The sequence below is a fragment of the Anser cygnoides genome, chromosome 3 (assembly GCF_040182565.1).
Source record: "Anser cygnoides isolate HZ-2024a breed goose chromosome 3, Taihu_goose_T2T_genome, whole genome shotgun sequence".
NCBI lineage: Eukaryota > Metazoa > Chordata > Aves > Anseriformes > Anatidae > Anser > Anser cygnoides.
In genome coordinates this window covers 60135435-60157242 of record NC_089875.1, presented here as the reverse complement: position 1 = coordinate 60157242, position 21808 = coordinate 60135435, and the positions used below count along the sequence as shown (strand labels likewise).

The 21808-nt window shown below is 46.1% G+C and overlaps 1 protein-coding gene and 1 long non-coding RNA gene across 5 annotated transcripts; one reads left to right on the top strand and one right to left on the bottom strand.

Moving 5' to 3' along the window:
- Window positions 1-495: 495 nt before the first annotated feature.
- Window positions 496-16181, top strand: TNFAIP3 (TNF alpha induced protein 3). Of its 4 annotated transcripts, none has more exons than XM_013175521.3 (9): window positions 496-572; window positions 3977-4289; window positions 8015-8205; window positions 8425-8572; window positions 8779-8949; window positions 9667-9847; window positions 11209-12134; window positions 13468-13700; window positions 14448-16181. In XM_013175521.3, exons 2-9 carry the CDS (start codon window positions 3992-3994, stop codon window positions 14727-14729), a joined length of 2430 nt encoding a protein of 809 aa, XP_013030975.3. In that variant the 5' UTR covers window positions 496-572; window positions 3977-3991; the 3' UTR covers window positions 14730-16181. The 4 variants fall into 4 exon arrangements, with proteins under 4 accessions (XP_013030975.3, XP_066850345.1, XP_047931726.2 ...); XM_066994244.1 differs by lacking the exon at window positions 496-572 and adding an exon at window positions 854-876; XM_048075769.2 differs by lacking the exon at window positions 496-572 and adding an exon at window positions 1090-1223.
- Window positions 16182-17878: 1697 nt separating this feature from the next.
- On the bottom strand, window positions 17879-21252 carry LOC136790449 (uncharacterized). Its single transcript, XR_010830375.1, has 2 exons — window positions 19926-21252; window positions 17879-18746 (listed from the first exon to the last, which is right to left on the bottom strand). It is a non-coding gene; the product is annotated as an uncharacterized lncRNA (long non-coding RNA).
- Window positions 21253-21808: the final 556 nt, after the last annotated feature.

Below are 21808 nucleotides of genomic sequence, written 5' to 3'. Positions count from 1 at the left end.
TATTTTATTTCTGCCTGCCTTCAGGTTTCAAGCCTCGTGGGCAAGACGCTGACAACTTCCACCACAGATCACATCCATAAGTTGTACCTACAGGCCCTAAGTATTGTATTTTATTTAGTTGTTCCATTGCACGGACTTCAGGATACTGTTTGAAGGTGTGAATTAATGGATTGCAATCATTAAATTCAACAATTGCTACAAACTGCTAGGTGTGGACAACAGCTTACCAACCTGCCCTGACACTACCACCTCCTGAACTCCACAGCTCGAGTCCTGACCCACACCTGCACTGGCCTTACCTCGTGCAGGGCTGGATCAAAGCCCGTTAACACCTCCTAAAATACCAGTACGGGGATCTAAGTGATTATGTATCAAGAGCGTAACCCCTAATTAACAGAAATAAAGTCAGCAGCGGTTACTGACATACAAAGCCAAAACGGTGGAGTACAGGTAGCCTCAGAGAAAGCAGAGGGGCTTGAGTTTGGGGGAGGGCTTAGAGGAACAGCACCAAATGGGACAGCCTGGCAGGGCCACCATCCAGCAGGGGGGCACGGAGGCTTCCCCGTGCTCGGGTGAGCCCACGGGGCCTGTGCCCGCCCGGCCGGGAGGGGGAGACACAACCGGGGGGCAGGCTGCGGGCCGGGCACGGCCCCGGCTCCCCTCGCACGGGCAGGAGCCGCCCCGCTGCCGCAGCCCCCGGGCGGGCCGGGCCGGGCCGGGCCGGGGGCACCGGGCCGAGGACGGGCTCCGCAGGGCTCCGCAGGGCTCCGGAGGCACGGGGCGCTGCGGCGGCCCCTGGCGGCGGCTGCCGGGGGCCGGCGGCGCTGCGGTTGTCACATGTCGGAAAGTCCCAAGCGCTGACGGTGGAAATCCCCGGTGGGGTTTTTTTTTTTTTTTTTCTTGGTGTGTGTTGTGTTGTGCTTTTTTTTTTTTTTTTTTTTTCTTTCGCCCGGTCGCTGAAACAGAAAGGGGAAAAAAAAACAAGAGGCTGGGCTCAGCCCTTCATTCCGCGGCGGAGGCAGCGGCGGCGGCAGCAGCTCCGGCGGGGAGGGGGCGGCGGAGGCGGCGGAGCGGCCAGGGCACCCCGGGCCCGCTGCCGGCACGGCCCCGCGGGCTCCGCGGGCGTGGATGGCTGCGGGGCTCGGCTGCGTCCCCCCGCCGCGGCCCGGCTGCTGAGCAGGACGCAGGGGCAGGACCTCCCGGAGGCGCCCGGCGGCACGGAGGTGAGCGCTGCCCCGCCGGGCGGGGAGGCGGCCGCGGCTTCCCGGCGAGCGGCGGCCGGAGGGAGGCCGCGCCTCGGCTCTCCGGGGCTGCTGTCGGCAGCCCTTTGCCGGGCGAGGAAATTGTGCCCTCTGTTGATGGCTCGGGGCCGGCGGGAGCGGCGGAGCGGGGCGCGGAGCCCTGCCGGAGCGGCTCCCGGCCGCGGCTGGGGGCAGGAGGGGCTGGGGGGGCGCCGAGCCCCGGGCGAGCCGGCACGGCACGGCCATTTCGGGCAGAGGGCAGGGGACAGAAATAGCCTGACCCCAGGCATCCCTGGGGGGATGAACAGGGAAGCTATACGCGGCGTGAGACAGCTGCCTAGCCAGCCCGCAGCGTTTTGTTTTCCTGCGAGCTCCTGTGTGGAAGGCTTAGAGCAGCGCCCAGCACAAACCCGCACAGCTGGAGCTGAGTTTGCTGCTCGCTGAATCACCGGCTTACGGGGCTGCTGAGCTGCTTTTGTTTCGTCACCGCTTTCTAAAACCAGCGTTGTTCGGCTTCTGCCTTGATCGATGTTTGGTGGCTGTAAATGTCGTAGTATTTTCCGTGCGCGGAGGGGAAAACGTACCTGCAGAACAGAGCATCGAGTAGTACGGTTCCAGTGAATGCTCCTGTAAGCTCAGTGCTTTCTGTTGCTTAAAGCTGGAAATAACCATTTCAAGGGGCCATGTCAGTAGTGCTTAATCATGTGATAAGTCTTTATTTGGGTTAAAAAAAAAAAAATCAACCTATTGACTCAATGACTCTACTTACGTAACGAAGGGATTCGATATTCTGCTCGTCGCCGAGCAAAGTAGAGCTGTGATTATGAAGCAGATTAATAGGTGGTTGTTTATATATTTCTTAAATCATTCGTACATTTAAACGTAGGATTATGTGAGTGGTATGTATAAAACTGTGGGGGATGAGAAAACATGTTGTTTCTATTGTAAGGTTGTATATTCTTAGGGAAAACATGTATAATATACCATCATTATTATAGAAAGGAAAGCGTTTCCACGTGTTGCAAGAGCTGACAGCTCTGAGCACTGTTCCTAGTGCGCTGCCACAAGCAGAGGAAATAATATGGCGTGAATGACATTGCCCTGGTTGGGCAGAGAGGACTGCGCTGTCTCGTGTATCACCTGCCTCTATTTCGGGTTTGACAGGATGTCCACCGGCTGTCTCGGCCAGCTGGCTCTTGGCCAGGCTGCAGGAGGCAGCTCTTGGCAGCGGGAGCTGGAGGTCCCTCACCCTGAGAGCCCTTCCCAGCCTCCGGAAGGGCGGCTGGAGCTGGATGTTCTCGCTCGTCCCCTGTATGGAAGGACCTGCTGAAGCCCTTCTGTGCAAGTCGGGTCTTCTGTCCCCACAGGCTGGTGGTCAGGCCCTCAGATTGCAGTCCTCCTTTCTTTCTCTGGCCCTCCAGACTCCTGCCACTGTTAGGAAACATCCCAGTAGTTGCACAGTTTGGTTTTCAGTTGCTCCTTGTGCTGGGCATGGTCTTGATATATGCCTATGACTTGGTATTTGTCACTAAATTCATAATTACAGTGGTATTCTCTTCTAATGTGACCAGCTGAATTCTAAACGTGATGTCTGCAAACCTTTATTTTTCTTATTAGAAACTTCGCTTTGTTTGTAGACACAGAAGTAATCTACCTGGACAGCATGGAGAGTCTCTCCCTGTAAAAATAGCTGTTCATAGCATTAGCTGCTGTAGTGCACGGGAGTCTGGAGAGATGTGTGAATGTGGTCCCTCTGTTTGGCTGTAGCTAGCCGCAACGTTAGGGTGCTCTGAATAAGCATTTCAGGCTGTAGATAGTTTGAGGTTATGGGGTTTTTTTGTTCTTCCTGCTGTAACCCATGAGGCCGGAGATACTGAAGAAAGGGATGCAGGGCAGTAAACATTACTTGTCCCACTGTGGAAAAATATTGGGGTTTTTGAGCCAAGTGGAAATGCTTTTTCAGCTCTGTTGACTTAGGGGTGAGTAATACTGGCACTGCTCTTTGCACCCCCACACGCTGCACAAGCACCTCTGTGCAGCAGCTCCACTGCTCACAAAACATAAGGAGCCTCAAGAAGAGTAACATAAGTCTGTCCTTGAGTACTTGCTCTGCTACTAATACCTTATTTACCATCTTCAGCTTCTGTAAGTATGGGACTAGCACACGTGTAATTAATTATGCAGGTTCTTTGTACTATCCCAAGCATCACTTCTCAGTATGCACGGGCTGCAGAAAGCTGAAATGGTCATTACCTGCTTTTTTTGGCATGTCATCAAAACAAGAGCTTGGAACGTGCTGAAAGTTCAGCAGGTTCATATGGCATTACTGTGCAGTTATCAATTAGTCAAGTTTCCAAGATAATTTTCCCTTCCCTTGATCTTGCCTTTTTTTATCCTTGCTTTCATTTAAATGCCTTTGTTTGAACAATGATGTAATTTCCTTCATTATGAATAAATTCTCCTCAATATTTCAGTAAGTGATCACAGTAAATGAGTGAAATAAGCTGTTCAGTGGCTATATCTGAGTAATGCAGACAGAATGATGGATGTGAACTTTGAAAATGATCAGCTATGTAAGCCTTGGTGGACTGTGTCCATTCTGTGTACTTTTTGGGCAAAAAAACAACCAGAATCCCACACCTGGAAGTTCATTCTCAGTCTCTGCAGAAGTAATAGCACTACAGTGCAAGGACACTAACATGTCAATAAGAGAATCCTTTTCTTTTTTGTTTCAGATTTTGTCTGGGAACATGGCTGGCCAACATGTCCTTCCTCAGGCTTTATATCAGAGCAATATGTTGAAAGCTGTGAAGATTAGAGAGAGAACACCTGAAGATCTGGTCAAACCCCCCAATGGAATAATTCACCACTTCAGGACTATGCACAGATACACCATAGAAATGTTCAGAATGTGCCAGTTTTGCCCTCAGTTTCGGGAAACACTTCAGAAGGCGCTGACTGACCAGGCCACCCAGACTTCACTGGAGCGCCAGAGGAAGCTGAACTGGTGCATGGAAGTCAGGAGACTTGTGCCTTTGAAGACTAATGGTAAGTTGTGAGCAGGTCTTTGAGCTTGTGTCGAAGTGCCAGTTGTGACTGGCAGGCAAGGTTTGGTGATGACCCAGCTGTGATATCGGTGCCCGTGGGAGCACGCTGCCCCTGGCAAGCTGATCTCACTGGTGGTGGGCTTGGCTGCCTGGTGGGCTCTGCGAGCTCTTGCCTTCCCTCGGGGCTTGGCAGTCATTCCTCTCTTGGCCAGGGCAGCCGCCTTTGTGTGGCAAGAAAGTGTGCAATGCCCTCTTATTTTAAGGATCAGTGTTGGTCAGTGAAACTCATGTTAGCATTACTTTATGTGTATTGTGTCAGGCGCTATAAATGAAATAGCGATAGTGCAGCGATTTCTTAGCGGGACGCAAGAGCCCGTGTTGTCAAGCAGGAAAACTTTGCACATGACTGTGAGAATTGCTGGGCATTTCACGTTCAGTGCAGGAAAGATTTGGTAATGGCTATGACTTACGGTCATGCAACTCCAAGCTTAGACTCAGGATTCCCTACAGCATAGCATGCCCCAAATGGGAAAGTAGACTGGGACACTGAGGACATCAAGATTATGGGAAATATATATTCTTTGCTCAAGGAGCAGATGACACTGGTTATAGAAAAACTGGGTGTGGTGGACCTTCAGCCTAGTTCAAGTCTGTACATTATGCTCTTAGGAAGCTTATTTTCCTCTCTGTTTATATGTACATTGTCCTTGTCTTCCTAGACCACAGTCTTTTCTTTCCTGTTTGCACACAATTGTATTTTACAAAACCCATGAAAACAACCACCATGCAGATGCAGCTGCTGTGACCTTAAAGAGCCTGATCCAAATGTACATCTCTGTTACTGTAATTGAGGCACTGACCTTATGGTGGGCTTTTGTGGGCAGCCTCTGCTCTTGCATGAAATTCCCATGGTTGTAATTAGTCTGTCCGTGAAGACTGGGTAACCTTGAACTTCCAGAGGACGAGAGTTTCAGGTCGGGCAGGCAGTACTTGGCAGGTACCAGGAGGGTAAAATCACTCCAAGTGTTGTGTCTTCAAAACTTCACTGCAAGAGATGCACTCTAACAGTCCTACTATGAAAATGGACAGTGTATGTAATTTATGCCCACGGTGCAGGCTTTGGAATCCCGTATCTGATGTTAATAGGAGTTCTGCAGGGATCAATGCTGCCTGGAGAGGCCCTTACTGCTGCTAACGCAATATTCAGTGAACAGGGTCTGGTGCCTTGTGTTGTGACCCTAGACCAGTGTTATAACTGGGGACAATTTATGGACCTGGGTCCTATCCGTGAGTAGGTGTACCAGTATACAGGATGCTGAAATATTAGGGATGGCAAAGCAAAAGGGGTTAGCTTGTGATCCCCCACTGCCCGTGCAGCCAGTGCATTGCACTTGGCTTCCGTCTGGTGCTGTAAGGTGCTGCAAGGTCATCAAGTGCTTGCGCAGGAGGAGTGGCTTTGGGAACCCGTGGTTTATGCAAAGTAGCTGCAGCTCTGCAGGAGGCAGGCTGGGCTGAAGGAGAGGATGGTTGACGGGAGCCTGGAGAAGCCGTGTACTAGACCAGAAAATTATGTTATTCAAATGAGTGGAAAAACTATGGTGATTTTTTTTTTTTTTCTCCCACATGGCATGAAGAAAATTTTAAAAGCATTTGACTGCTTAACCCACAGATGTGGGAGGAATACTAGTTCCTTCAAAGATGGGCTTTCTTCAGAAAAATCTACTTTTTTTTTAATGAAGGCTTTAGTTGTTCATACTGTTCAAAGCAAAGTGATCTTTACAGGATCATTTAATGTATATTTTACCTAATATGTACATGAGTTGATGGTGTAATTTCTCTCCTTACAAAAAGAATCACTGCGCGTTTACTTGCAGGCATGTGAATGGTGGATAGAAAGCAGACGGTAGGAGGTATAAAAATTGAAACTTAAAAAAAAAAATTTAATTTAAAATTCCATCATCTATTGGCTGTAGCGATTTCACTTGTATAATGAATAGGCATTCATTCCAGCTCGCCCAACCACACCCCCCGGGAAAGTCCGAGGGAGGCTTCGCTGTGCAGCCGTGCGCGCAGCAGAACAAAAAGTACAACTGTTGCTCAACTGCTAGTCAAACAGCGCTGGGGAATTCCAAGTGCTGCGTAAGGAATTTTGGGCGCTGCTTCTCAATAAAGAACTGAAAGTCAGCTCTGAAAGAAGAAAAAAAAAAAATCTTATCTTTGCTCTAGATTTTGCAAAGGGAAAATTTTAATGGGATTAATATGTCATCTCTCTTGTTCAGAAGGAAACCCAGTCAGGTTTTCAATATTATATGCTCTTCCCTGATTTTTTTGAGCTCAAGTACGCAGTCTGCAGACGTTAAGTAAGCTTTGCAAGACGCCATTCAGAAACCAGAAGTCAGTGGTAGGAACCTGATATGCAGCGAGACCATAACAATTTATAAAATGTTAAGTATGTTTCAAATGATACTTATTCAGGATCTGGTGTCTGTTGTAGGTTTTTCTGAGCAGTTTCACAGAAAAAATAGCAAAGTGTTCACAAATGATTTACTTGAGCTCATAATGCATGTAGCCTGATGCATGGTTTTAAGTTTGGGGTCTTTTTTTTTTTTTTCTTTTTCCTCTCTCCCCTGCCCAAAAAAATCTAGCAGTTTTATCATGGTTGATGTCCTCTCTTCCAAGGAAATTAATATGGTTTCTTAACTTTCAGTGAATCTGTTTACCATTGTACTAAACACCAGGCCTAGTTTTGAATCTGAGGACATGACAGTAATGGTTCTTGCTATTTCCCTTTCAAAAAGGCTTCTGAAGAGGGTGGATAGAGGTAGAATTTGAAACAGAGCCATACAAATACTTTGTCACGCCTTTCAATTAAGTTTATTAACTACTCAGATTCTCAGTTCCTTCCCTGTGAAATTGCAGAACTCTGCTTTTCTTCCTACATGTAAAGAGGACTCCTTCAATGGAAGTCGTTGTCTAAATGAAAGGCAAATAATTATGTTTTTCATTTAGCTAATTTTAATTTTGTGCTTTAGAAAAGCGAATCTCTACATGAAATTTTCAACAGCACAGCATACATACAGCTATCAGTTCTGAGAGGAAGGCAAGAGGTGTTCCTGCAATTGCTTTACATAAATGAAATAGCTACAGAAAGGGAAGAACAGGTCGTTATAATTCATTATAATTCCTCCATGCACAGACAAATGCCAAGCCTTCCTATGCAGTGCTCGTCAGGGGAGGTGTTACTATAGGATATTCTTTGTGTTTTCCATTTTCTCAGCCCTCTGCCATCAGGTGTACATTTGTTTAAACACTGGTGAGGGAGATTTACACATTCTTTTGAACTTTTAAGATGACTTGGTTGTGTTTAAAAGCCGTCGCAACTGCTTGACATCTGCAGGCAACCCCAAAATCTAGTTCATGAGATCAGTCCTAGTTAGTAAGATGAACAAGGAGCAGTTAAGTAAGATAGATAAGGGGCAGGTTTCCCACCGCTGCTGAGTGCAGCCAGCCAGTGCAGGGACAAGAAGTAGAGAGGGGACAACTTGCTTTCTTCCCCTGAGCAGAGCACTCGCAGCTGCCATCTTCCTGTGAAAAGCCCTCTGGCAGAGGCTTAATGAAAAGTGCACGTGGAATATGTGTATGTGCTGCGTAATTAATTCCACATCCTACTTGTTGGTGGGGTTTTATTTAAGTAGCCATTTAAAACCTGTGCTCTTTTTTCTTCAGGTGATGGAAATTGCCTCATGCACGCTGCATCACAGTACATGTGGGGTATTGAAGATATTGACCTCGTCTTGAGAAAAACATTGTTTAGCGCCCTCAGGGAGATTGATACGCGGAACTTCAAGCTGCGCTGGCAGCGGGAGGCTATTAAGTCCCAGGAGTTTGTAGAGACGGGACTCCGCTATGACACCCGGGTAAGGCGGCCTGAGGGAATTGTGCAGTTTCCTGAATGCTTCTCGGTGTTGCCTTGCTGATTTTCTTTGATTCTTTGGCTTCACGGATCCCACTGTTTGTGGAGAGAGGAAATATTCTTTCTTTGGAAGAAATGGGAAAACATGAGTATTTTGAGTGCTGCAGTTGGTTCCTGACCTCCGTGTCTTTAAACCATTGCTGATGGATGTTTCTTTCCTCAGAACTGGGAGGAAGAGTGGGAATACCTCATTGAAATGACCTCTCCAGAAACATCTGGGGCTCGAAACAGGCTTCCTTACAACGCACTGGAAGAAATCCACATCTTCATCCTTGCTAACATCCTCAGAAGACCAATCATTGTCCTTGCAGGTGAGTTGCCCAGCAAGTCATCTCGTGTGAAGGATTACCTTAGTCTGTGCTGAATTAGTGATCTGATTTTGCTAATTGTTGTTTTCAGGTAGATGTATTTCAGAACTAGGAGTTTCAGCAATTGTTTTAAACACCCAGAGTGTTTTTCTGTTACCTATAGCACATACATATTTGTGCTTAACAGATTTTTTTTCTTCCTTGTGCAGATAAAGTGGTGAGAAGTTTAGAATCAGGCTCCAGTTTTGCGCCTCTGAACGTTGGCGGTGTTTACCTGCCACTCCTTTGGCCAGCTGAAGAATGCTACAGATATCCGATTGTGCTTGGCTATGACAATATGCATTTTACACCTCTAGTGACCCTGAAGGACAGTGGGCCAGGTATTTTTCAAGTACTTCGTCTAGTATTTGCATAGCCTCTTCAATACTTTTATGCTGATACAGCATTTAAAATATAATTTGGCTAATATTTGCATTTTAAAAGTTAATGCAAAAGATTTCTTTGGAATATGTTCTTAAAATGTAAGCAGAAACAGCTGTGTGTGTAAATCTGAATAGAAACTAAAAATTGTCTTTAAAATGCCAGCTGAAAGTGGAGTACAGCTCACCTGCTTCCAGGCTGGGATCAAAGGGTGTCCTCTGCTTCGCTGTGTGCTGGCCTCCTTTCCATGTACCAGCATAAAAGAAGCTTCAAAGGACATGGTCTCACAGCTGTGTGCAGCTGCCTAGCAGGGGTAGTGAGATACATTAAAAATGGCAAAGCATGTATCTCATCCAAATGGATAACAGTTCTCTAGATTCAGGTTAGGGCATCATCTTATGAAAAGGTGTAATAAACTAAGCTCTATGATACTTCCCCCAGGGAGAAGGCAATTGCTATGGGGATGTTAAAAATCCCAGTAGGATGGGACTAGATGTGTGGGACAGATGTGTCTGCATCCTCTCTTAATCGCACTGTTCGGAAACCAGTTGGTCTTGGCAGCCAGTCTCTTGTCTCTCCAAATTTCAGCAGCAGTGTTGACATCTCCATTGTGTTGCATCTTGTGGTTATTCCTGTCAGGTAAAGTATCTGTGCTAACCCATTGTGTTTCCACACAGAAATCCGGGCTGTCCCTCTGGTCACCAGCGAACGAGGCAGATTCGAGGATTTGAGCGTGCACTTTCTGACAGATGTGGAGGAGAGGGATAAAGAGCAGCTGCTAAAGGACTACTTGATAGTCATAGAAATTCCAGTGCAAGGCTGGGATCATGGTACAACTCATCTAATTAACGCTGCAAAGTGAGTGTCATTCCTGTTTCCTTAGTTATGTTGTTTAAGGTGGTGGTAGAAGCCACACCAGCCTGTGTGTGTGCCCCTTCCCTGTTTCTTTCCTTCCATGATAGTGCGTGTTTGCCCTCTGCAGTATAAAATATTGGTGTTACCGTTCACGTGGTTTTAAGTGATATGTGCTTGAACCGGTCTCAAAGTCTTCAGATTTAGCAGCATGAGCCTCATATTTTAGAAGAGTAAAGCCAACAGACTAGTTTCAGTGACTTTTACGTTACTCAGGGAGTGGCTGAGAAGTAGTTAAAACCAGGAACTAGTTAGGCAGAAGTCCTGCACTTCATTGAAGGGTAAATTGCATAAAGTGCAGTGGTGTAATTTTGTCTGCACTAGGCAGACAAGTACTTGGCAGTATGCTCAACATACAAATGCCTTGAAAGGGTGCGTTCTTGCAGCGTCGCAGCAGACAGGAAGCTGTGGCCAGTGGAGGAGCTGGCACCTGCCCTTGTCCCCCTGGCAGTTAGCAGTCAGCAACGTATGGAGCAGCTGATTGCACTCACCAGCTTCTCTAATTTGGGGACTGCTGGCAGCAATGCCTGCCCATCCCTTCGTGACTCCCCCTATCCCCTGTCACTTCTCCCATTACAGCCCACGGCGACATCTCTATGCTGTCGAGTGCCACTGCCACAATGGGTTCTCGAGTATTACCAGCAGTGCTGGCTCCTCATCCTCTGAGCTATTGCACGATAAGCTGTGATGTGGGGTTTTCCCTGCGGTCAGGGTCACGTAGGGATTCTGTGATGGGTTCTAGCATTGCTTCAACTGAATTGAAGCCACCTAGTTTGTTTAAAGAATTTGACTGGTAGATGCAGACCCCATAGAGCAAAAAAAGGGAGCAGATTTCACAATGACTCAGTATTTCATGATACAATTCCACAGGAGCAAAGTTTTCTTCTGAGCATGGGCTGTGAAGAGGGTGGTCAAACACTCTAAGCTCAGCTGAGCATTGGTCTTCAGAGGAATTCAGAATTTGGGGGATTTTGCTTTTTATTTCTGAGAGATTATCTGTAGCCTTCCTGCATACATCTTTCATAGACAGTAAACCCTTACCTTGAAAATCCTTCCAAGAATACTTCTGTGTTTAGCACTGTGTAAGACCATTTCTTTAGATGTGAAAGTCTCCATTTGACATCACTGAACACCTGCTTTTAAAATTATTTCCATTTACAGCAACAGTTAACATCCTGGATCTTCTAGCTGAGTAATATGGATGTGTATTAAATCTACATTTCCTCCCCACGTGGCTTGTATTTGTCTCCACCCCCTACCATCTGCCCTTTTCAACCGGTGATAATTTTTTTTTGTTTGTTTGTCAGGTTGGATGAAGGCAACCTACCCAAAGAAATAAACCTTGTGGAGGATTACTTTCAACTGGTGCAGCATGAGTACAAGAAATGGCAGGAGAATGCTGAGCCTGCTAGAAGAGAAACCTGCTCCAAGACCAGACAGGAACTGTCTTTTTCACAGCTCTCCCTCTTACAGGTGAAATGTGAAACTCCGAACTGCCCTTTCTATATGTCTGTGAACACTCAGCCCTACTGCCATGAGTGCTTTGAGCGGAGGTCGCAGGGAAGCAAAGGAAGAAAGCAGACCTCTAAAGCAGCACCTGAGAAACTAAAAGTAGCTGGATCAGGCTCCTCCCGCGGTGAAGTTTGTGAACCTGGGGGATGGATGTCTGCAGAGTCTGTAGCAGGGCCTCGCTCCGCACCTCCAACTGCTCCAAGCCTCTTCCTCTACAGTGAAACCACTGCCATGAAATGCAGGACTCCAGACTGTCCCTTCACCTTGAACGTGCAACACAACGGACTTTGCGAACGCTGCTACAATTCCAGACAGCGCGCTCCTTGTAACAATTTGGATGACCAGAGACAGGTAGACTATGCCACGTGTAACGTGTGCCTTCAGAAGGCCAACAGGACCTTTAATGGCATATGCAGCACTTGTTTCAAAAGGACTACAGAGCGCTCCTCGAATGGCGGCCCTGGTTTTCTGCCCACGTGCCACCAGAGATCTACATCTGACCCATCCCAGATGTCACCGAGCCTCCTTCAGCATTCTTGCCATCAGGCTCCCAACAACAACTGTGAGGAGCCACCGCTGGCACCACTGCCTCATGCCCCACACGGTCCGGAGGAGAAGAGGGGAAGTAACCTCTGCAGGAAACCTGGCTGCAAGTTCTTTGGAACCCCTCAGAATGAGGGCTTTTGCACGCTGTGTTTCTTTGAGTACAGGGAAAACCATGGTAAGTGAGCTCTGTCAGATGTGGTGCAGATTGTGAAACTGAAGTTCAGCACACACTGTGCCCTAAAAAAAACAGGGGTTGACAGAAACAGTGTGGAGCACAAGTAGCAGCGTGAGGAGAACATGCTTTTTTGCCATTATTATCCCGGAATGAGGCATACAGTAACGTGTGGGACTTCTGTGAAATCTGTTGCAAAGCTTCCCATTGGCTTTCATGGAAGCAAAACTTAGTCAATGAAGAGTCACATTTAATGCCTTTCAACTGCAATAATGTTTTGCTATGAATTTTCTCCAATTAAACTTCATAATAACTAGAGAAGCTGTAGGAATTGTTGAGGGAAGTGGTATTGTATTGATGCTACTGAAAACCAGTTCTGTTTGTAAGGCAAAGCTTTAAGGCAAGCTTAAAAAGCCTGGTGTGAATTTGAAGATAAAACTGGTATAACACTCTGAAGTCACTTCAATAAATAAAGCAAGCAAAATTTGCCTGTAGATAATGTGCAAACACAACGTGTGTGCAAGATAATACGGAATAAGTATTTTGTAGTAACATACGAGTATATTATTATAATGTACCTTGAAATCTTTCTTGGTAGTACCAAGTACACACGTGCACATGTCAAGCCCATAAAAAAAGTAATTGTTGATAAATCATGTCTTGAAATCTTCAACTTCATGCTTCTAGTTGATTACACAGTCAGTGTCCTTGGGTGCAGAGGGCAGAAGGCACGTGTAAGAGGAATAATGCTCACTTCTTTCGTTGCTGACAAGCATGCCGATACTGCCCTTCTCATGTACTTTCAAATTATGAGCTTGTATAAAAGCTTGAAAAGCTTGCAAAAGCTTATTTTGCAGTGTTGGTCACGAGGAAAAATGTTTTCCTTGCGAATGTGGAATATATAAGATTGCCTTGTGAGATTAATAAGTGTAGGGCATGTTAACCCATTTAGCTCTGTTCTGTTACCCAATGTGATTGTAACAGGGGAGGGTGAAAGGAAAGGAAGAGTTGGGATGTATCACAGGCAATACTCTGAAACCAGTGGTGAAATTCCCCCTTGATTTCAGTGGAATCCAGTTTCTGTGCTGAGAGCAAGTTCAGCAAATCAGCTGTTGGAGCAGTTTCTGATGTAACAATCAGTCTGTATTAGCCCTCTTATTTACGTAAACTGAAGGAAAGTGCATTGACTGGGGGATCTCTGGGTTGTCCAAACTCCATGCTTGAGGCTAGTAGTTTTTTTTTTTCTTTGTAAGATGAAGAGCTTTTCTTAGTAGCCTTGGGTCATCCGGTCTGTTGGGCTTATTCAAACTCCTCCTGTCCTTACTTTGCATTACAGACAGTGCTTTACTACGCCATCAGAGGAGATCTCAGAGGAATTCCTCAGCAGCTGGTCAGCAAGGGAGCTCTGCTGCAGCCTTCCACAAAAACATGTCCTGCCAGCAGCGCAACTGTGGCACCCTGGGTAGCACCATGCTGGAAGGCTACTGCCAGAACTGTTTCATTAAAGCCCAGAGCCAGCGATTTCAGGAAGCCAGAAGGACAGAAGAACAGCTAGTGAGACAGCCCGAAGTAAGTATGAACTTTGAAAATCTTCCTCTTGTTTAGCATGTTTATTCTCTCCTGAGAATAACTCAAAGCATGTAACAGGATGCAGCAAAATTAGATTTTTCTAAGTGTCATGGGAAGACAAGTGCAAGATATCTCATGATTTCCCCCCCCTACAACTGAGCAGCACCCATTGAGGTTGTTCTCAGTTTAGGTTAAGCATGGCTGTGTTCAGCTTTACCTGACTGGAATTTCACCAGCAATTTCACTGGAAGCAATTGGACCAACAGTTGTTTTGCTAGCTGGAGAGTTTAGTTCTTACCTACAGGGCTATGCAGCAGCATCAAGAAATTTAGTCTGCTTCACGTTGCTTTTTTCATTGAGCACATTACAGATTTTCTATTCCAGGTGTTTTCATTTGATTTGTTCTGGCTCTAGAATTGAGTTTTACCAAAGATAAAAAAATCTTTTTTTCTAAGAAACGACAGTATTTATGATGATCTTTGGTAAAGCACAACTCAGCTCTTGGTATCATACCCTTCAGAAGAAATGCGTTTTCCTAGGAGCTAAAAAGACCACTAGCTTCAATTTGAGTTGTCTGCTCTGCAAAGCAGTGTCCCAAAGCCCTTGCACTGTTTGCGTCGGTGTGCTGTCTGTGTTTACTAACAGCCCCTGGTGGTTACATATACAACACATTAGCACAGTTGAAAATAAATGGAAATGCCACGCGTGTCGCCAGCATAACTGACAATGTTTTTAACGTGTTTCTAGAGAACAGGACAGCGCAGAGATTTACAGCGAGCAGCATTGACTAGCCAGAAGAGACAGTGTGCTGTGGCTTCGTGTCGGAACAACCTGGCGTGCAGAAGTGAGGAGCTGTGCCAGGAGTGCCAGCGCCGCGGCCAGATTGCGCAGCTGGGGAGTCCCAGGGAGCCAGCTGCAGATGAGACCCCGAAGCAGCGCTGCCAAGCCCCTGCTTGTGACCACTATGGCAATACCAAGTGCAATGGTTACTGCAATGAATGCTACCAGTTCAAACAGATCTACGGCTAGTGGAAAGGAAGAGTTGGTGAAGAACAAGAACGAGGTGCCAGCTACTTCCTTAACTGAGATGGTGCTATGTCCAAAACACTTATCAGTCCTGGGAGTGGGAGGTTGGGGGGGGGAACATAAGCTGTCTGCTCTTGTTCTGTTTATTCCTGTTCTTGGGAATAAGTATTTAATTCCTCTAAACACTGCATACAAGGACTGCTGAGAAGGACTGGTTGCTTTCTGCACAGAGCTGTCTTTCATGAATAAGCTCCTGTCGTGCTGTATTTAATTCTTGGAGTTCCCAGTAGGAAGTTTGAAGCATTTGAGTCTAAAGAGCTTCCTGCTTCTGCCTCTTTCTCAATACCTCCCCTGCTCCCAGACAAGAAACCACAACTACTGTTGGAGGTGTGGGAACTCTGCGTTGACGTATATTGGTCAGAGGCAAGTCTTTCCTGAGAGAGGTCCTCCAGGACAGGCTGATGCAACTTGCAGTTGAAACAGAGGGTCTCTGAAGAAACTTGCTTTGGTTTCCTTGCTTGTGTTCTTGCAGAGCTCAACAAGGCTAGAGCTCCTGCAGGCATTTAGGGTAGTAACAGTGAGTGGTTCTGGGTTTGCAGAGCCCTTGGCAAACTAAACTGCACTCTTGAACAAGACCAGTAGTGGTCTGCTCCTTCAATACACTTAACCACCATTTAGATCCTTTCCCAAAGCTGAAGATAGCTGGAAAGATAACATGATTACAGAAGCACCTTTTAAAACTATGTGATGGGAAAACCGAACCCTGCAATTCCCCTCTCATTGCCTTCAACATATTGAAAACCCCCTGAAACCCTTCATCTTAGGCTTCAGTTCTGAAGCCAAAGTAGCTTTCTTCTCTTCAATTATAATTGTCAGAAATACATATGCTGCTGTTCATACCTCCCACTCCCAATCTCTCACTTCTGTTATCCTTAATGTGATTCTGTTATCATGCTTACAGCTTGGAGCTTGGTAATAAGGTACTTCAGGATCAAGATTTCACTCCTGGAGTTCATGCATTCACTTCTCATTCTGCAGTACCTTAGCAAACTCACCTATACTGTTGTGCGTGATACCTGCTTCTCTCCTCTCCTTTAATACTTCTTAAGTTTTCAGCATCTGTTTTGCTGCTACAGTTTTAGAGGTGGTACCTCTTCTAATTTGCTTCTCAAGTTTAGAATCTTTTCTAGTTATTAAAAAAAAAAAAAGGTTTCTAAAAAAGAAAGTTAAAATAACTCTTGACTTATTTCTGTTAAATTTTATATATTTTGTGAACATTAATGTGAACATAAGTTTTATTAAAATATTTATATTATTTCAAACAATGCAACTTGAAATTTGCACATCTAGGATTTTTTTTTACATATATTTACTCCTGTGTTGAACTTTGCAAACTTAAATCTATGACTGAAAAACATTCTCTGATATAAAGAAATAAATTATTGAAGGATTGAATTCAGTATTTTGTATTGATGAGAAGGAGCACAGTTGAGCATGGGCCACCCACTGACAAAAGGATTTCTGTCCAGGACCACACACAGGATGTGATTCGTTACATCACTGATGCGCCCTGGTTCAGGTCATGTAACCAAGCGCTTTGAGGTGATGACTTGTTGTGTGTCTCCACTTAGTGTCTCCCAACTTCAGTGTCCTCTCAGGAAGAGCTCTTGGTACCTTGTGGGACACGCATGCAGTCGCTGTGCATCAGGACTTGGCTCCTGGGGGTGGGTGCTCAGTCTTCAGTCCCAAGAGCGGAGTGTGGCAGAGTAAGGATGGGGCCAGACCAGGCTGTGAGGGATGCTAAGCCAGGCTGATTTGACTGCTTTCTTCATTCATCTACCAGTTATGCCATGGGTTCCCAGCTGACAATGATTGAGAGCTACTTTGGGTGGTAGTGATGGCCACGAGTGACCCGCATGCTTGCAGGGGGCAAAGGCCCAGGCCAGCCTAACCACCTCCTCTCACCATGAGCAGCAGGGAAGCCCCTTGCTTTCTGGTCTTGGCATCTGGCTTGCTTGGTCACTCCTGAAAAGCAAGGTGCTGACTGCTTGGCTGAACGGTACTTGAAAGTGGTGTTTTCTTATCACAAATTCGGCTGAACCCAGCCACCCTGCCAGGGGCTTTCTGGGTTGTAACACTCCCTCAGCATGGCATAAGGATTTTTCAGACCTCTCTCTGGACAGGCAATACCGTTACACCACTGTGACTTCTACATGTTGCCCGTGATCTTAAAGAAAAATAAGAGCTGCAAGCTGCCTGGTGTTGTCAGGACAGGGGCCCCTTTCCTAAGAGGTGACCCTGCCTGCTTCCCCCTCTCCTGGTCAGTTGCTCTCTGTCCTGGTTAACCCTGTCATCCTTTCTGTTTGTTCAGGAGCACGTTTCAACACAAGCTTCAGTGCTTTCCCAGTTGAAACCACAGAGGTGTTACATTCCTGAGTACTTTTGCAATGGGTCAGCCAGTGCTTGTAATTTCTACAGCTCTCTAGACCATGTTCCTGGGTTCCTGTCCACCTTCGTACACAGTGCTTTTTTACAGTTCAGCCCACCTCCCTCTGAACTGGTGCGTCCCATCGTTTCAGAGCAGACAAGCTAGAAGTAAACCTGCTCCGCAGAGCAGAGCGTGTTGGACCTACCAACCCAATCTTTAGAGCATATTCCTGTTTTTCAAATTGTGTTTATCCGTTCCCTCCTTCCCCTTTCTTCACAACTCATGCAACTCGCATGCCTGCCTGATTCACCAGACTCCCACACCATGCAGAAACCTTGGTGCTGAAAGAGCAAGCAAGGCCTGGCAGGGATGCCTGCAGTGAGGCTCACCGAGGTGAGGGCAGCTCCCAGCATCCAGCCGAGGCAGCCGTCAGCCCCTGCTCCCTGAAGAGGCAGAGCCTCCACCACGACACCCTCAGGGGAGGAAGCAGTGGGGAGGGGGAGGTAGGTTAACCCCGCTTGCTGCTGGCTGCCACTTCTGCACAGAGGAAGGGTTTCAGCTGAAATGCCCCTAATCCCACTGTTTTTTTCTGCTGCTTTCTGGGCCCATTACTCATAACTTTGAAGTCACATGAGGCTTGTCTCATTCTGAAGCTTGTATGTAAATGAGTGCCCAGCCTGTCTCTTGTGACTGACTTGTGTGGGAACATTAAAGCTAATGGTGCCTTTTTTTTTCTTTTTTCTTTTTTTTTTTTTAATACTCTGGTATTTCCCTAATGGCTTTAGGGGATTTTGACCCTCTGATGCTTTCTTCTGTCTGCCCAGCCAGACACCTCCTCAAGTTCAAGTATTTTTTTCCTTCCTGTTCTGCAAGAGAGAACTTTTATTTGGATTCTCCCTTTTTTGTGACCACTTATGGAAGTTTCTTTGCTGAGATGCAAATCGTTCATAGATTGTTTTCTGAGCATAAAGTTAAAACTAATATGAAACAATTGGCTTAACTACTTTCATTGCTCTGGAGTACTTTATAATATGGTGCAGTAAAGGATTGCTGTGCCAAGATGTGCTTACATATTCATTTTGTTTATGGAAAGGATACTTTTAGATGTTTTCAGTAATTCTTCCTGATGGACCTAAATATTATCTGTGTTTCTAGACTTCTCAGGGATATAACGTCTGTATTAATACGTAACATGACACAGCAAAGAAGAAGGCAGTTACTAAATTTTTATACATTTATCTTCTGATACTTCAGTGCTCTGCTGGGCAAGCCTTTGTTGTGCCATAAAGTAATGGCCATATGGGCAGGGATGGGAGCACGAAACAGCATGTCATCATTTAGATGAAAACATTTACACTCTTAGATCTCTGACTTGATGTATTCCAGGAGCCTCAGGCAGGACCTAGCATGGTGGGCTTTTCAGGTAAAGCAAGAACAGAAAGGCCCTGTTGCTCCACTCAATGCCAGCTGTGATGCTCCACCTTCACACAGAAGCTTAAGACATCATATTGACAGCCTGTGAGCCAAGTACCCGTCCTTTCCTCCTGCTCTTGGTTGGATTCATCTCCATCCTGTACAGACTCCAGCTCAGCCTGCAGAGCAGAAGAGAACAGTTCCGGTTATTTAAGTCAGAATGAGTTATTCGATTAGCCCGTCAGCAGTTGCTTGCCATGCAACTTAGTGTACAGCTGCCAGCTGACCCGCAGGCGGCGTGGAGCAATTACGAATGTAATAAATGGAAATGAAAAACATTTATTTGAGTTACTGTAAATGTAGGAGTGGTCTCATATCTGCTTTTTATGTGCTTGATGGAGTCACAAGTGGTTACTCTTTTGCCAGCTGTCTCATCCTGGTGTTCCTGCACGTGCTGCAAACTGTCCTGAACTGTACCACCCCATTCCTTGGAAGTGTCTAAAGTTACTTCAAAGAGGGAAAAAAACAAAACAAAACAAAACAACAACAACAAACTTTTTTCACAAAACCTGGTCCTAGTCCTACACCCTTTGGAGCAGAAATAGTGTACTAGTGACATAGCCATCAGCCTGGGGACCTGAAGAGTGAGAGGCCAGCTGAGGCCCTTTTCTGGCCACAACCCTGCCATTGAAGTCTCCTACCAGCTGAGGAGGGAGGGTGGCTATATCCAAACTGCTGTGGGGAAGGCCCCTGGCCTAGGCATCAGGTACCAGTGGGTTGAAGTGGTCTGAGGCTGCCATGGCCCTGCACCCGTAGCTTGGGTCAGTGTCCCTAATATTTGGTTCTGCTCAGACGCTTTGGTTGTAAATTAGAAATGCTTTGCTTAAAGGAGACTCTGATTCTTGGGAACTGCTGTCATTTCTGCTGGGAGCAAGAAATGGCAGGTGCTCAACAGAAATGAATACACATCTGTTGTTTTTTTTCCTGTAGTAGTAGTAGTTTCCGAAGTTTTTGGATTATGGATCACTGTGAAACTGATATGTTTTTGGTGCCTAAAATTAAACATTTGCAACAATTTCTCACGCATCACCCGATCAATTAGGGGTTACCTTATGTTACTGATGTTGCAAATGCAGCTACACGGCTCTTCAACTAAATATCAGTGACTTTTTCTGGAGCTGTAGTTTGGCAACTTTTTTTCTGTCAAAATCAGTTAAATCATCCATAACTGGGAGCTATGGCCTTTACACTGACAGTGACAGGAATAAGAGAGAAGGCAGTTCAGTGATTAGGATACACGCAGAAAAAAAGTCCCCAGAGACACAAGCTCTCTGGATACTCTAAGTTGTCCTTCTCACCTGGGAGCTTTGGCTCCTCTTCCAAACAGGCACAACCGGGACTTTCAAGTTCCTATGTAAAGGAAGTAGTCTACGTTACTGAAGAAAAGTAAAAATGCTTGTGCATTCAATCTTTGTAAAACACATAGTTTAGCACGGTGATACGATGCAAGTTTTGTCTAGGTGAGAGTCATGTGGGAGCACCAATTGCATAATTTTTATCCAGCATACTTGAGTAGGACACAATAGTATAATATGTACAGCACCAAAATATAAAACCACAACAGTGAGCAGTTACCATTTTAGTTTATTTCAAAAGGGTGAGGCCCCTTAAAATAAGGAGTTAGCGGTACAGGTGTCTTTACATCCAGGTGCTCAGTTTCTCAGCTGCCCGTATTTAACGAGCAGCGTAGCAAACCTGTTGCTGATGGGAGCAGACTCAGTGTGCTAACCTAAGCTTGTTCGGTAATCCCTGCACTGATGCTTTCTACCACACTGGTGGTAAATACTGGTGGCACGAACCCTTCCCTGTTTCAGAAGGGCGGTCCTAGCTGCACATGAGGAAAGACAAAATGCTTGGAAGTGGCTTAACTGAGCTGCTACTTCGTTAACTCCCCTTTCCTTGGCCATCCATAGTTATTTTGGAGAAGACTGCTCTCACAGGGGTTATTCATCTGGCTGTTACATTGAGACCAACACTCTAGTACCTCACAGGCCTGCCTTGCTCCTGTGTGAGTGGAGAGGCCGAACCGAGCCAGGTCGAGGCAAGCCAGGCCAAGCCAAGCCACAACAGGCCAAGCTGAGCCATTCGGGGCCGGGCGGTCCTCCTGTGGTGGCCCTGTGGCCACTGACCCCCACCAGGAGCTGTGTCAGTCCTCCATCACCATCCTCCTCGGCCTGCCGGGCAGCGCAGGACCCCTGACAAAGGGCTGTCGCAGCCCTGTCCCACTGAGCGCTGCTGCAGGCAACCTAGTGAACCCGGTGTGGTGGCATCTCGAGTTGTCGAGATAAATGATCACTGAAAAAAAGCCTTTATATATATAAATTAAAAAAAAAAAAAAAAAGTCTTTAATGTTTGTCAAACAGAAACCTGAAATAAGAGCAGGTAATTTTGCCTGGGAGTTTTATGATGACTTCTTTTTGTACTAATGTTAATTTTCAAAAACTCCCTGTGTCTAATATTGAAAGACAGCCTACGGCATGTTATCCAGACTACCCCCTCCTCCAGCCTCAGCCTCACTAAACCAAATACCATGTACGTAATCTCTCCCCCCTCCCACCACCCCCTGACCTCTGACAGCAATGATTCTTTTTGTTATTGATTCGGGTTTTTTTCTCCTCCCCTCAACCCCCCTCCCTTTTTTTTTTTTTTGGTTAAGCCCTAGTATGTATACGTGTTGGGCAGGAAGTCAGATTTCCCCTGGTGAATTACCATGGGGGGGGGGGGGGAGGAAGGGGGCTTAGGTTTTGTTCTCTCATTATGGCTTCATTTCAAGGGATTCATATGATCTAATATTGAGTGCACGTTGTGAGTTAGTCCAATTCCCAAAACAGTGGCTACTAAAATTTTTTAAAAAATTAAAAAGCCACTGTTCAGTAGCATGTCACAAGAAGGGGTCAAAATTCCCTTCTCATTTACAATGTAAAGCAAAGCTAGTGAGCTGGGGATCTGCTCCAAGAAAGGCAGCGCTATGCAGTGTTTTGCACTTTTAAACAAATGCTTCTATCACCCTGAGGTGCACTGTTGATTACTGGGGGACCAAATTTGTCCATGGCATTAAGTGCTATGTAGCCTGAGATCACACAGTCAGAATTCCCACTTGCTGAAGTTAATGACTGCAGGAGTCATTTCCTCTTGTCTGACATTCATAACAGAAGAGTGTGAAGAGCACTGAAGTGATGCC